The 16,819-nt window shown below is 45.2% G+C and overlaps 1 protein-coding gene across 1 annotated transcript in view; it reads right to left on the reverse strand.

Moving 5' to 3' along the window:
* Positions 1-16,819, reverse strand: part of adgrv1 (adhesion G protein-coupled receptor V1) — a 539,532-nt gene that overhangs the window by 179,435 nt on the left and 343,278 nt on the right. Inside the window, exons 77-79 of the mRNA XM_059969328.1 lie at positions 15,111-15,353; positions 9,595-10,002; positions 8,431-8,615 (exon numbers count right to left, since the gene is read on the reverse strand). Of these exons, the coding sequence (XP_059825311.1) occupies positions 8,431-8,615; positions 9,595-10,002; positions 15,111-15,353 (836 nt within the window). The remainder of the gene's footprint in view (positions 1-8,430; positions 8,616-9,594; positions 10,003-15,110; positions 15,354-16,819) is intronic.

The following is a 16,819-nucleotide window of genomic DNA, read 5'->3' on the forward strand; positions in this document are numbered from 1 at the left end:
AACGTGTGGCTATTTGAGTTACTGTTGCCTTCCTGTCAGCTTGAATCAGTCCGGCCATTTTCCTTCGACCTCTCTCATTAACGAAGTATTTTTGCCCTCAGAACTGCCACTCACTGGATGATTTCTGTTTTTTTTTTGCACTGTAAAGACTGATGAAGGGTCTCAGCCCAAAATGTTGACTATTTATTCCTATCCATAGATGCTGTCTAACTTGCTGAGCTCCTCCAGCACATTGTGTGCTTCCCTTTAGATTTCTAGCAACTGCACTGCTCTTGAGTTTAACTTCCTCATTTTAACGTTTGGTCTGAACAACAACTGAACCTCTTGACCATGCCTGCATGCTTTTACGCATTGACTGGATGCCACATGATTGGCTGATTAGATGTGCCTAATAAAGAGCCACTGGGTGTACCTGGCTCTGAGCACACTGTTCCATACACCCATTACGCTCTGTGTAAATCTTACCTCTCCAAATCCTTTTACTTCTTTCTCCTCTCACCTTAAACCTATGTCCCCTAGTTTTGGGCTCTTTAGCCTGGGGTAAAACGATGCAGCCATTCAACTTATCTGTAGTATGCACGCTATTATTTCATAAACCTCTATTAGATGACCCTTCAGTCTTTGCAGTCTCTCTTTACATCTCAAGCCCTCCAGCCTAAGTAACAGCCTCATGAATCTTTCTTGCACACTTTCTGTTTTCATGACGTTCTTCCTTCAAGACTCAAGATTCAAGATTGTTTAATGTCCAATTTCCAGTACACAAGTGTAAAGGAGAATGAATTCATTGTTACTCTGGTTCTGATGCTTCACAAAAAAAAGCACAGAAGATAAAGAACACAATAATAATAATAATAATAATAATAATAAACTAATTAAATATAAATATATAAGATAGCTTATATAGCAACACACACCAAATGCTGGAGGAACTCAGCAGGCCACGTAGCGTCTATGAGAAAAGTACAGTAGACATTTTGGGCCAAATTCCTCTGGCAAGACCTGAAACATATGTCCACAAAGTGATGCTAAGAAAGGATGTGCCGACATTGGAGAAGGTTCATGAGAATGACTCCGGGAATGGAAGGGTTATCACATGAGCAGTGATTGCAGACTCTGGGCCTGTACTTAACTAGAATTTAGAAGAATGAGGGTGATCTCAATGAAACTTACTGAATGTTGAAAGGCCTAGAAAGAGGAGGTTTCCTTTGCTGGGGAAGTCTAGGACCAGAAGGCACAGCCTCAAAGTAGAGGGATGTCCATTCAGAACAGAGATGAGGAGAAATTTCTTTAGTCAGAGGCTGTAAATCTATGGAATTCACTGCACATGCTGCTGTGAAGGCTACATCACTGGGTGCATTTAAGGAGGAGGTTAATAGGTTTTTGTTTGGTCAAGGTCTGAAACATTATGGGGAGAAGGCAGGAGAATAGGATTAAAAGGGAAATGGATCAGCCATGATAAAATGGAGGAGCAAACTAAATGGGCTGAATGGTCTAATTCTGCTCCTATGTCATATGGTCTATAAGGGGCCGAAAACTGCTGACAGTACACCAAGTGCAGTATAACCAATGTCTTATAAAACCTCAACATCACATCATGGCTCTTATGTTCTAGTCCTCTCAAAATGAATGCTAACATTGCATTTGTCTTCCATATCACTGACTCAGCCTGTAAGTTAATCTTTAGGGAATCCTGCACAAGGACTCTCAAGTCCCTTTGCACCTCTGGATTTTAAATGTCTTCCCATTTAGAATATAGTCTACACCTTTATGCCTTCTATTAAAATGCATGATCAAACAATTCCCTACTCTATATTCCATCTGACACTTCTTTGCCCATTCTCCTAATCTGTCTAAGTTCTTCTGCAGATTCCCAGTTTCAACACTACTTGCTTCTCTCCCTATCTTTTTATTGTCTGCAAACTCCACCAAAAAGCCATCAATTCTGTCATCCAAATTGCTGATGTAAAATGTGAAAAGAAGTGGTCTTAATGCCGATCCTTGAGGTACACCACTAGTCACTGGCAGCCAACCAGAATAGGCTTCCTTTAATTCACACTCTGCTTCCTGCCAGTCAATCAATCCATGCTAGCATATTTCCTGTAATACCATGGGCTCATATCTTAAGTAGCCTCATGCACAGCACTGTGTCAAAGGCTATCTGAAATTCCAAATAAACAACATCCACTGACTCTCCTTTGTCTATCTTGCCTGTTACTTCCTCAAAGAATTCCAACATTTTGTCAGGCAATATTTCCCTTTAAGGAAAGCATGCTGACATAGGCCTACTTTACCATGCGCTTCTAAGTACCGCAAATATTTTTCCAATATTTTTCCAAACACTGACACTAACCGGCCTATAAAAATTCCTTTCTTCTGTCTCCCTCCGTTTTTAATGAGTGGAATGACATTTACAATTTTCCAGTCCTCTGGAGCCATTTCAGAATCTAGTGATACTTGAAACATCATTACTAATGCCTCCACAATGTCTTCAGCTTCCCCTTTCAGAACCCTGGGGTGTAGTCCATCTGGTCCAGGTGACTTACCTACCTATGGGAGAAAACCTGCAGCTGCTGGAAATCCAAGCAACACAGACAAAATGCTGGAGCAACCCAGCAGACCAGGCAGCATCTGTGGAAAAAAGTATACTTGACATTTCAGGTCAAAATATGCTGAAGGGTTTCAGCCTGAAACATCAACTGTACTTTTCTTCCATAGATGCTGCCTGGCCTGCTGAGTTCCTCCAACACTTTGTGTGTGTTGCTAACCCTGCAGCGGATAGTGAGATCAGCTGAGAAGATCATCAGGGTCTTGTAGCGGTGTGCTACACGCAGCGCTAAAATTACGACACGGAGTCGGTAACTGCAGTCGAAGGAAAAACTTTATTCGAAATCCTCAGCCTCACTTTTAAGCCTCCCTCAACCTGCCCCCCGTGGCGCAGAGGCTCCAAAGCTCTGTGCTTGCAAACCCCCGTAGGCTATCTAATTGTGAGCCGGTTCGGATGTGCCAGGAAATGGGTCGCCACAGTCTCTCTTCCCGCCATTATGGACATTTAAACTACAAACTGCATCTGCAAAGCAAACAGCATTATGAAGGACCCCATGCACTCCTCATACAAACTCTTCTCCCTCCTGCCATCTGGGAAAAAGCTCCGAAGCATTTGGGCTCTTATGACCAGACTATGTAACAGTTCCTTCCCCCAAGCCATCAGACTCCTCAATACCCAGAGCTTGGACTGACACCAACTTACTACCCTCTACTGTGCCTATTGTCTTGTTTATTATTTATTGTAATGCCTGCATTGTTTTGCACAGTTTATGTAGTCCTGGGTAGGTCTGTAGTCTAGTGTAGTTTTTTTTTTGTCTGTGCTGTTTTTATGTAGTTCAGTGTAGTTTTTGTACTGTTTCATGTAGCACTATGGTCCTGAAAAATGTTGCCTCATTTCTACTGTGTACTGCACCAGCAGTTATGGTCGAAATAACAATAAAAAGTGACTTGACTTGACTTGATCTACCTAAGACCTTTTAGCTTTCAAAGCACCTTCTCCTTATTGATAGCAACTACATTCTCTTCTACTACCTAATTGTCTTGAATTTCTGGCATTTTGCTAGTGTCTTCTACAGTGAAGACTGACATAAAATATTTATTAAGTTCACCTGCCTTTTCTTTGTCCCCCATTACAACATCTCCAGTATCATTTTCCAGCAGTCCACTCTCTTTTATTCAGAGAAAAACTTTTTGTATCCTCTTTTATATTATTTGCTAGCTTACCTTCATATTTCATCCTTTCTCTCCTTATAGCTTATTAGTTGACCTTTGTTGGTTTTTAAATACTTTGCAATCATCTAACTTCCCATGAATTTTTGCTTTATTATATGCCCTTTCTTTTCCTTTATGCTGTCTCAAATTCCCTTGCCAATTGTGGTTACCTCCCCCTCCCTTTAGAACACTTATTCATCTTTGGGATGTATTCTTCCTGTGTTTCCAAATTTCCCCCAGAAACGCCAGCCATTGCTGTTTGCCATCATGTCTAATAATGTCCCCTTCCAATTAACTCTGGCCAAATCCTCTCTCATGCCTCTGTAATTCCTTCTATTCCAGTGTAATACTTTTACGTCTGATTAATTTTCTCTCTCTCAAACTGCAGAGTGAATTCTATTATATTATGATGAATGCCTCCCGAGGGTTCCTTTACCTCAAGCTTCCAAATCAAACCTGGTTCATTATACAACACCCAATCCAGAATTGCCTTTCCCCAAGTGGGCAAGTGTGCTTAACCACAGGTTGCTCTAAAAAGCCCTCACGTAGGCATTCTACAAACTCCCTCTCATGGGATCCAGCACCAAATTGATTTTTTTCAGTCCTCGTTTATTGTCATTTAGAAATGCATGCACACATTAAGAAATGATACAATGTTCCTCCAGAGTGATATCACAAAACAAAAGACAAACCAAGACCCACACTGACAAAACCACAAAATTACAGCATATAGTTACAACAGTGCAAAGCAATACTGTAATTTGATAAACGCAGACCATGGACACGGTTTAAAAAGTCTCAGGTCCCGATTAACTCCAATAGTCCCGATATCAGGCAGCAAATGGGAGAATTCTCCCGGCCAAAAACTTCCCAGCACTGACAATGCCTCGGAAGCACCCGATGACAGCAGACTCTGAGTCCGTCCAAAAACTCAGAGCCTCCGACCAGCCCCTCTGATACATCCTCTGCCAAGCGCCTTCAACCTCGTCCCGGCCGCTGAAACAAGCAAAGCCGAGGTCTCGGAGGCCTTCTCCTCTGGAGGTTCTGGACCGCACAGTAGCAGCAGCAGCGAAACGGGCATTTCAGAAGTTTCTCCAGATGTTCCTCCGCGCTCTCACGTCTGCCTCTATCAAATCAGGATTGTGCACGGATCTCTACTTAACACGTAACAAATATCCATTCTCCAGAGAGGCCGTGCATGCTGCGTTGTGCCGCCATCTTCTCCTCCTTTTTCACAATCCATCTACACAATGAAATTGCCCATAACTGCTGTGTTATTGCCCTTTTGACTTGCCTTTTCTATCTCCTGTTGTACTTTGTAGTTCACATCCTGGCAACTGTTCAGAGGCCTACATATATCTCCCATCAGAATCTTTTAACTCTTGCAGTTTCTTAACTCTACCCACAAGGGTTCTACAATTTTTTGATAGTATGTCACTTCTTTCCAAGGACTTGATTTAATATTTTTTTTACCAACAGAACTGTCCTACCCCTCAGCCTATCTGCCTGTCCTTTCAATACAAGGTGTATCCTTGGATGTTAAGCTCCCAACTATGATCTTCTTTCAGCCATGACTCAAATGCCTGGGATGTTGTATCTGCCAATCTCTAATTGTACTACAAATCATCTACCTTATTCTGTATACTAGGTGTATTTAAAGATAACACTTTCAGTCCTGTACTCATCACCCTTTGTGATTTTGTCCCATGTTACACTTCAACTCATTCCACTGGCTGCAATTTTGCCCTATCTGCCTATCCTCCCTCAATCTCACTACACAATGCATCAACTTGTATACCAACTGCTCCATCCTCAACCCTATAATTCTAGTTCCCATCCCCCTGCCAAATTAGATTAATCCTTGTCCAACAGCTCTAGCAAACCTGCCTGTAAGGACATTGGACCTCCTCAGGTTAGGGTGCAACCCATCCTTTTTGTATAGGTTTTGCATTCCCTAGAAGCGATCCCAATGATCCAGACATTGGAGATAGGGTCAATGCAAGCAGGCTTTTATTTCCCACTGAGACTGGGTGAGAGTAGAATTTGAAGTCAAAGCTTTAGGGTGAAAGGTGAAATATTTAAGGGGAACCTGGGGGAGAACTTCTTCACTCAGACAGTTGTGAGAGTGTGGAATGAGCTGCCAGCAGAAGTGGTGAATGAGGGTTTGAGTGGAACATTTAAGAGAAATTTGGATGACAATGGTATGGAAGACTAAGGCTCAGGCGCAGCTTGATGGGACTAGGCAGAATAATAGCTTGGCACAGAAGGGCTGAAGGACCTGATTCTGTGCTGTAGTGCTCTATGCCTCCATCCATTAAAGCAAAACTAAACAGCAAATATTTCATGTGGCAAAAATCGGTATATTGCAAAACAAAATTAGACAACAAATACTGTCAGCAAAGAAGAAAATAACTCATATTGTTACAGATTTTGAGTTTTCAGAATCAGAAATATAATTTAATTTCTAATTAGCAATTCTTACTCTCAATGTATCAGAGTAACTATCACAGCCTATAAGAACAACGTGATTGATACTTGCGGTGATCTTCTAGCAGTTCTACACTGGATTAAAAATGGCTCAAATGTTTCCATTTATTTATATCCAAAAGTTCAATGTCAAATTATATTGATATGTATTTATATCTTACCATATACAGTATTAAATTTATTATCAAAGTGCATATATGTCAGCATATACTATCTCGAGAATCATTTTCTTGCAGGCATTCACAGTAGATCAAAGAAATAAAATGGAATCAATGAAAACTACAATCAAATGAGAAAAAGATGGCCAACTGTGAAAATACAATCAAATGCGACTAATAATTATTATTAAATAAGTAATACTGAAAAGATGAGTTGTAGAGTCAGTGAATTATATTTATAGAATACTCTATACTTTAAAACACTATATACATAGGTTTAGATTCTTGTGTATCTTTATAATGTTTCCATAAGACACAGGAGTAGAATTAGGGCATCTGGCCCATTGAGTCTGCTCCGCCATTCAATCATGGCTGATTCTTTTCTCCCTCCTCCTCAACCCCAGTTCCTGGCCTTCTTCCCATAACCTTTGATGCCACGTCCAATCACTCTCTGCCTTAAAGACACCCAGTGACCAGGCCTCCACAGCTGCATGTGGTAACAAATTCCACAAATTCACCACCTTTTGGCTAAAGAAGTTTCTCCTTATCTCCACTTTGAAAAGGCTCCCCTCTATCCTGAGGCTTCCTTCCCTCTTGAACCTCTTGTCCAAGACTCCCCACCAAGGGAGATATCCTTTCCGCATCTAGGCCTTTCAACGTCTGTAAGGTTTCAATGAAATCCCCTCCCCACCATCCTTCTGAATTCCAGTGAGTACAGACCCAGAGCCATCAAATGTTCCTCGTATGATAACCCTTTCATTCCTGGAATCATCCTTGTGAACCTCCTCTGGACCCTTCTCAATGCCTCACAATACTCAAGGTGAGGCCTCACCAGTGTCTCATATAGCCTCCGTATCACATCCTTGCTTTTGTTTCTAGACCTCTTGAAATGAATGCTAACATGGCATTCGCCTTCCACACCACCGACTCAACTTGCAAGTTAACCTTTAAGATGTTCAGCACAAGGATTCCCAGGTGTCTTATTCAGCTCAGATTTTTGGATTTTCTCCCCATTTAGAAAATAGTCCACACATTCAGTTTTTACTACCAAAGTGCTTGACCATGCATTTTCCAACATTGTATTTCATTTGCCACTTTCTTGCCCATTCTCCTAATCTTTTTAAGCCCTTCTGCATCCAACCTGTTTCCTCAACACTACCTTTGTATCATCGATCTTTGTATCACCTGTGAACTTGGCAACAAAGCCATCTATTCCGTTATCTAAATCATTTATATACAGCATAAAAAGAAGTGGTCCCAATATCGACCCCTGCAGAACACCACTAGTCACCGGCAGCCAACCAGAAAAGGATCCTTTTATTCCCACTCCCTGCCTCCTACCAATCAGCCAATGCGTTAGTAACATTCCGGTAATACAATAGACTCTTAACTTGGTAAGCAGCCTTATGTGTGGCACATTGTCAAAGGCCTTCTGAAAGTCCAAATATACAACATCTACTGCATCCCCTTTATCTATCCTACTTGTAATCTCCTCTAAGAATTCCAACAGGTTCATCAGACAGGAAACAATGTTGATTTTGTACTATCTTGTCCTGTGTCACCAAGTACCCCATAAACTCATCCTTAACAATTGTCTCCAACATCTTCCCAACCACTGAGGTCAGGCTAACTGGTCTATAATTTCCTTTCTGCTGCCTTCTTCCTTTCTTAAAGAGTGGAGTGATAATTGCAATTTTCCAGTCTTCTGGCACCATGCCAAAGTCCAATGATTTTTTGAAAGATCATTTCTAATGCCACCACAATCTCTAAAGCTACATCTAGGGTGCAGTTCATCTGGTCTGGGTGACTTATGTACCTTTAGCTCTTTCAGCTTTTAGGGCATTTTCTTGAAGTAACTGCACCTTCTTCTCTTCCTTCACACACAGAACATCAGGCATACTGCTAGTTTCTTACTAAAAGCTGTCATGTATTCATTATCCGCAGCACGAAATGCAATTTCTATATTGAGATAAAAGCTGCTGCTCGATGAATTAATCCATTAAAATCTGAAAACTTTGAATAATTTTACCTCTGGCCAGGCGATCCACATTCTACACCAGTGAGAAGTGAGAAGGCAAATCTCTCAGTCACTTCAACCAGCAGACTAAGCCCTTTGGTATCCTTGCGGGTGGCATCCAGCAGTGCACAAAGACTATTGTACAATAGTCTAATGCTGGTATCATCAAGAGGTCTCTTTTCTCCTTCTTGGATCACCTAATAGGTTATGAGTAAAATAATCTATTACATTTTGTTTCAGAGTGCCTAAATAACATAGCGGTGCTGAATATAATTTTCCTCCAGGGACGTTAGCAAAATTAGAATTCTTAACACTAATACAGTCCTCAAAGTGAAGTAGATAGAATAGTTACACTATCATTAGAAGGCTTAATAAGATAATGAACAGGTAAAATAAACCTGTATCTGTCTACACTTCTTGCTGCCTTTTTAGAGCAGCCAGACTAATCAAAACCTCACCCATGCACCTACTCCGACATTCTCTCTACTCCTCCCTCCCATCTGGCCAAAGGCCCAAAAGCACATACGCCGGGACTCAATGACAACTTCTATCTGCTGCTATAAGACTACTGAATGTTTTCTCCAGTACAATAAGATGGACTTCTGACCTCAAAATCTACCTCATTATGACTTCACACCTTATTGTTTATGCACTGTACAATGCTACAGTACTGTGCAATAGTCTTGGGCACATATACAATACATAGTTAGGGTGCTTAAGAACGTTTGCACAGTACTGTATTTCCCAGCATGGAGCAGAGTGCACGTCTAAATCTGGCAGGAGCAAATGATGTTGGGAATGGGGAGTGAGAGCCATCTTGAGGCACAGGAGAAGCCATGGTCATCCACTGCAACCAAGGAAGACCCCAGCTGTGACATCAACTCTTGCCACTGGACCCAGACTTCTGAGGTTGAGGGAATGGAACTGCCCAGTGCAACAGCTTTTCCACTTGAAAACCTCTCCCGCACAGGTCGCCTGTCATTATAGGACATGACAACCAACCAATAATATACTAACTGCTGCATGTTCAGGCAAATTGTCAAGATATATCGCTGCCCAGGATTACTGTATTACAAGTACGTTTGAAAAAAAAGGCTTTGCAGTTCTCTTATAAAAATAGCAACATAATTATGGTATTGAGATTCAAATTGCTTGACTTAAAATTCTAAGATTCACCTTTTTGAATACTTCTGTTACTGCATCGAGCTGTTCTCTTGTGGTTTCCACAGTAATCTTGCTCTGCAGTTTCTGAAGAACTTCATTTATTAATTCATCACTAGGGGGTTGGTGCAACTGATCAACTAAACCCCAGAGGAACTGAGATTTAGTGTCCGTGACTATTGTAATATTTGCTACATTGAAATACTCATCCAGCTGAATTCCTGGCGTCGGATTGTAGAGCACCACTTGGAATCGTTTGGGCAATGGATTGGAAGATGTTAGTTCTGGAGTAAGGACAATATCCAATGAAATTCTTAACTGTTCTGGTTGAAAGGTTAAACTGCCATCCAATTTCACAAAATCCATTGCAGCAATTGCTGGTGATATTAATGTCTCACCCACCAGCTCAGCCTTTGTTAATTCCTATAAAACAAAAGGTTAATGAAAAATTACATTATTTATTTGTCTTTCCATTTTATAAACACAGATTGATTCTGCTATTACACATTACACCATTGTGAATTATTTACAAATGTTATTTACAAAATCTGTAAAAACTCTTCAACAGAAATGGAAACGAGCAGTGGATTCCAGTTAATCGGTCCATTGGTTAATTGGGGCAGCTGCTTATTTAGGACAACTTTTAAAGAACAAAAACTAATCGAGAAAATAGCCGGGAGTCCCTTTGTTTATTTGGGATGCTATGCCATTTAATTGGGGCAGGAAATTGTTGCCAAACAGTTTGTAACCAGTGTCAGACACATGCACTTGTGTGGCTGTTAGACACTGCATCGTGCTTAAAACAAACAGTTTAATAAATAGCATCATTTGTGTCTGCTTGTGTTCAAAAAGCAGTGATATTTGTCACCGATGGTTGGCAAGAGATTAGCAGCAAGACAATTCAAAACTGTTTTGCTCACTGCAGTTTCATTCCAGAAATAACCGGGTGTGAAAATGAAATGATTTCACTACTTTTATAAGTTAGAAACTATGAACAACTCAAAGGTATTGACAATCATCTGGAAACCAAAGTTCAAAGTAAATACATTATTAAGATATGTAGATGTCATCACTTACTTCTCTGAAATTTACAGGAAAGTAATACTGTAGCGGTGCACTACATGCAGCGCTAAAATTATGACACGGAGTCGGTAGCTGCAGTTGAAGGAAAAAACTTTATTCGAAATCCTCAGCCTCACTTTTAAGCCTCCCTCAACCTCCCCCCCGTGGCGCAGAGGCTACAAAGCTCTGTGCTCGCAAACCCCCGTAGGCTATCTAATTGTGAGCCGGTTCGGATGTGCCAGGAAATGGGTCGCCACATAACCGCCCCCCAGAACCGGCGATACACCCCCCAATGTCCACAGTCTGGGCCAGAACCTGCTTGGGAGGTCGGCCTCTGCGCCGAGGTGCTGGAAACTCGGCTGGTTGCACCAGGTCCACATGGGCCGGTTTGAGTCGGTCCACCGTGAAAACCTCCCCTTTCCCCCCAACGTCCAGCACGAACGTGGACCCGTTGTTCCGGAGCACCATAAACGGCCCCTCGTATGGCCGCTGTAGCGGTGGCCGATGCCCGCCCCTTCGTACAAACACAAACTTACAGTTCTGCAGGTCTTTGGGTACGCAGGTCGGGTTCCGCCCGTGCTGTGAAGTGGGAATGGGGGCCAGGTTACCAAGCTTCTCGCGTAGTCTGCCCAGGGCTGCTGCGGGATCTTCCTCTTGCCCCCGTGGGGCTGGTAGGAACTCCCTGGAGACGACCAGGGGCGCGCCGTATACCAACTCGGCCGACGAGGCGTGCAGGTCGTCCTTGGGCACTGTGCGGATGCCGAGTAGGACCCAGGGAAGCTCGTCCGCCCAGTTGGCTCCTCGCAGGCGGGCCATGAGGGCCGACTTCAGGTGACGGTGGAAACGCTCCACTAGCCCGTTCGACTGTGGGTGGTAGGCAGTTGTGTGGTGCAGCTGAGTCCCCAAAAGGCTGGCCATAGCTGACCACAGGCTGGAGGTGAACTAGGCACCTCTGTTGGAGGTAATGTGGGCCGGTACACCAAAGCGAGATATCCAGGTGGTGATCAGGGCTCGGGCGCAAGATTCGGAGGTGGTGTCGGTGAGCGGGACCGCCTCTGGCCATCTTGTGAACCGGTCCACGATAGTCAGGAAGTGCCGCGTTCCGCGCAACACTGGCAGGGGGTCCACGATATCCACATGAATGTGGTCGAAACGCCAGTGGGTGGGATGGAACTGCTGCGGTGGGGCTTTGGTGTGCCGCTGCACCTTGGCCGTCTGGCAGTGTATGCACGTTTTGGCCCATTCACTGACCTGTTTGCGGAGTCCGTGCCAAACGAACCTGCTGGAAACCATCCGGACAGTCGTCCGGATGGAGGGATGCGCCAAGTTATGAATGGAGTCGAAAACACGGCGCCGCCAGGCTGTCGGGACGACGGGACGGGGCTGGCCGGTGGCGACGTCACAGAGTAGGGTCCTCTCACCCGGGCCTACGGGGAGGTCCTGGAGCTGCAAACCAGAGACTGCGGTTTTGTAACTCGGAATCTCCTCATCTGCCTGCTGTGCCTCTGCCAGTGCCTCAAAGTCTACCCCTTGGGAAAGGGCATGAACGGTAGGGCGAGAGAGCGCATCCGCCACGACATTGTCCTTACCCGAGACGTGCCGGACATCCGTTGTGTATTCAGAGATGTAGGACAGGTGGCGTTGCTGGCGGGATGACCACGGATCGGATGCTTTTGTAAACGCAAAGGTAAGCGGTTTGTGGTCCATGAACGCGGTGAAGGGCCGACCTTCTAGGAAGTACCTGAAATGCCGGATTGCCAGGTAGAGCGCCAACAGTTCCCGGTCGAAAGCACTGTACTTGAGCTCGGGTGGCCACAGGTGTTTGTTGAAAAACGCCAGGGGTTGCCAGCGACCTGCGATGAGTTGCTCCAGCACCCCACCAACTGCCGTGTTAGATGCATTCACTGTGAGGGCGGTAGGGGCGTCCATTCTGAGATGTAATAGCATTGCGGTGTTCGCCAAAGCTTCCTTCGTTTGAACGAAAGCGGCGGCGGACTCCTCGTCCCAGGTAATGTCCTTGCTCGGACCCGACATCAGGGCGAACAGGGGGCGCATGATCCAGGCAGCTGAAGGGAGGAAGCGGTGGTAGAAATTGACCATACCTACGAATTCCTGAAGGCCTTTGATCGTGGTGGGTCGGGGAAAGTGGCGGACCGCATCTACCTTAGCGGGCAGAGGGGTTCCCCGTCTTTAGTAATCCTGTGGCCCAGGAAGTCAATGGTATCGAGTCCAAACTGGCATTTGGCGGGGTTGATTGTAAGACCATACTCACTCAGTCGGGCGCAGAGTTGACGGAGGTGGGACAGATGCTTCTGACGACTGCTGCTGGCTATGAGGATGTCGTCCAAATAGATGAACGCGAAGTCCAGGTCCCGTCCCACCATGTCCATTAACCGCTGGAACGTCTGTGCGGCATCCTTCAGGCCGAACGGCATGCGGAGGAACTCGAAAAGGCCGAAAGGGGTGATGAGAGCCGTTTTGGGGACGTCGTCAGGATGCATCGGGATTTGATGGTACCCTCAGACGAGGTCTACTTTGGAGAAGATCTGTGCGCCGTGCAGGTTTGCTGCAAAGTCCTGAATGTGCGGCACAGGGTAGCGGTCCGGTGTGGTAGCCTCGTTCAGCCTGCGGTAGTCGCCGCACGGTCTCCAGCCTCCCGTCGCTTTGGGCACCATGTGCAGGGGGGAGGCCCATGGGCTGTCGGACCGCCGGATGATCCCCAATTCCTCCATCCTCTGGAACTCCTCCTTCACCAGTCAGAGCTTGTCCGGGGGAAGCCACCGAGCGCGGGCGTGGAGGGGTGGTCCCTGGGTCGGGATGTGGTGCTGTATGCCATGTCGGGGCATGGCCGCTGTGAGCTGTGGTGCCAGAACCAATGGGAAATCCGCCAGGACCCTGGTGAAGTCGTTGTCGGACAGCGTGATGGAGCCGAGGTGAGGGGCTGGCAACTGGGCTGCATCCAGGGAGAACGTCTGAAAGGTCTCGGCGTGTACCAGTCTCTTCCTGGGTAGGTCGACCAGTAGGCTGTGAGCCCACAAAAATTCCGCACCCAGAAGCAGTTGGGCTACGGCGGCCAGTGTAAAGTCCCACGTGAACTGGCTGGAGCCGAACTGTAGCTGCACCTGACAGGTGCCATAGGTCCTTACTGTGCTGCCGTTCACGGCCCTCGGGGGGGGCCCCGGTGCCCTGCTGCGGGTGTCGTAACTCGTCGGAGGTAAAACACTGATCTCGGTACTAGTGTCGACCAAAAACCGGCGTCCCGACCTTCTGTCCCACACATACAGGAGGCTATCCCGATGGCCAGCCGCCGTAGCCATCAGCGGCGGCTGGCCCTGGCATTTCCCGGGAACTTGCAGGGCGGGCGACAACGGTGGGCTTCTGCACCCCACCGCTGGTGGTAGAAGCACCAGTGTTCATTGGGCCGGGGGTTGGCGGGCTCCGCGGCCGGGCCTGGACTGGTTTGCTGCTGGGAGCGTGGCTGGGAGATCTGTGCGATGGACCTTTTTGGCGTTCTACAGCAAGTCCGCCCGGGCTGCCACCTTCCGGGGGTCACTGAAATCCGCGTCGGACAGCAGCAGGCGTATGTCCTCGGGCAGCTGCTCCAGGAATGCCTGCTCAAACATGAGGCAGGGTGTGTGTCCGTCGGCTAGAGACAACATCTCATTCATTAAAGCCGAAGGAGGTCTGTTGCCCAAGCCATCCAGGTGCAGTAAACGGGCAGCCTGCTCGCGCCGTGAGAGTCCGAAAGTCCTGAGGAGCAGGGCTTTGAATTCCGTGTACTTGCCATCTGCCGGGGGCGACTGTACGAACTCCGCAACCTGGGCCGCTGTGTCCTGGTCGAGGGAGCTCACCACGTAGTAGTAGCGGGTGTCTTCTGAGGTGATCTGGCGAACGTGGAATTGGGCTTCAGCTTGCTGGAACCAAGGTTCGGTCGCTGTGTCCAGAAACCCGGCAGTTTCAACAAAACCGCATGAACAGAGGCGGCGTCGGTCATTTCTGGTCCAAAAATCGTTTGGACCGTCGGGGTCACCAATTGTAACGGTGTGCTACATGCAGCGCTAAAATTACGACACGGAGTCGGTAACTGCAGTCGAAGGAAAAAACTTTATTCAAAATCCTCAGCCTCACTTTTAAGCCTCCCTCAACCTGCCCCCCATGGCGCAGAGGCTCCAAAGCTCCGTGCTCACAAACCCCCGTAGGCTATCTAATTGTGAGCCGGTTCGGATGTGCCAGGAAATGGGTCACCACAATACAATAAAATCTATGGAAAAAAAAACACAAAGACCAACAAACAACTAATAAGCAAAATAAGACAAAATATGCAATGTAAAGTATAAAAAACAATCAAAAAATAATACTGAAAACCATGAATGTGTAGGTTGTGGAATTAGTTCAGAGTTCAGGTGAGATGTGTAAACGTAAAGAACACGCTTCACAAACTGGAAAAAGAAATTTCTTGTTGTACGCACCTGTGTTTTGTAATTGACAGTTACAACTGTACTTGAAACAGCACTCTTGTCAACCTGTAGGTGAACTAATGTGGTCTCCTGATGAACCACAGAAAGCCGAGACCCTGAAGCAAAATAGATCAACGCGTGAAGGCTATCGCTCTCTAAAACCGTAATGTTTATGAATCGAGCACTGTTATTTATCAAAGCTCCTGATCCCACTTCATAGATTTCCACAAGAAACCATGTTGCAGGTTCTGGGATCTGCAATGAAGAAATCACAACAGTAAGTATGGAGACAGTATTGTCAATTCTTTTGAAGTTGTATTAATCAAATCTCAGTTAATACTCAATTAATTCTCATCACTTTAATTTATTTATTGAGATACAGTGTGGAACAGTCCTTTCCAGCCTTTCAAGCCATGCCGCCCAGCAACCTACCTATTTAACCCTAGCCTAATTACAGGAAAATTTACAATCACCAATTAGCCTACAAACTGGTACGTCTTTAGACTGTGGGTGGAAAAAGGAGCACTCAGAGAAAATGCATGCACATCACTGGGAGGATGTTCAAAATCCTTACAGGTGACATCAAAATTGAACTCCGAACTTCGATGCTCCGAGCTGTAATAATGTGGCACTAACCACTAAGCTTAAAATGTCACGGAAAGAATTTATTTTCACTTCAGCACACTGAAGCAATGTTTAATTCATTATTTTGTTTTTTACTTTACTGTTACAAATAAAAGTTACAATTCATCATTTATGGACTGCATTTTTGAAAGATATTCAGAAATAAGGACCCACTACCTAACTAAGGTTTGAGATAATTAACAAAGCTTCTCTATAGTATTTGCTCAGTGTTCCTACTGGATAGTATTTGTTTTTTTTTCATTTTATGTGGAGATACAGGCCAGTACAGGTCCTCCGGACCAACAAGCCATACGGCCTCGCAATGCACCTATTTAACCCTAGCCCAATCACGGAACACTTCACAATGACCAGCCTACTAACTGGTAGGTCACTGGACTGTGTGAGAAAACAGCAGCACCCGGAGGAAGCCCATGCAGACCCCTCCTCCTCACGGGTGGCACTGCGATTTAACTCCAGACTCCGACTCCCTGAGCTGTAATAGCTTCGTGCTTACTGCTACGATATCATGGAACCATCATTACAGTTATTTTGTGCTTAAAAACACAACTTGATATTAATGTTCCTAAGTATTCCTTTTTTTTTGCCATATGTTTAAAAAGCTTCCCACCCTGCAGGTTGTGCAATGATTTGTGCTGGGTCAGCTAGTTTTATTTTGAGCCAACGATTAGGGACTAAAGTTGTTGTCAGTCATGTAGACTGAACTTTGTAAAGAGTGGCATGAGTGAAGATCAAAGTAAATTTTATTATCAAAGTATGTCTGTACATGTACCACCCTGACATTTTTTTTCTTGCAGGCATTCATAGCAGAACAAGAAGTACACTAGAATCAATTAAAAACTACACACAAAGACTGACAAGCAGCCAACATGCAAAAGAAGACAAACTATACATATAAATAACAACACACAGAGAACATGAGCTGAAGAATGCTTGGAAATTTGATAGTGGCCAACACTTGTAATGACCAAGGAAAAACACTGTGCATAGCAGAGTATCAGAAGCACTATACAGATCACAAGATCACAAGACAAAGGAGCAGGAGTAGGCCATTTGGCCCATCGAGTCTGCTCCGCCAC

The sequence above is a fragment of the Hypanus sabinus genome, chromosome 5 (genome assembly GCF_030144855.1).
Source record: "Hypanus sabinus isolate sHypSab1 chromosome 5, sHypSab1.hap1, whole genome shotgun sequence".
In the NCBI taxonomy this organism is placed as follows: domain Eukaryota; kingdom Metazoa; phylum Chordata; class Chondrichthyes; order Myliobatiformes; family Dasyatidae; genus Hypanus; species Hypanus sabinus.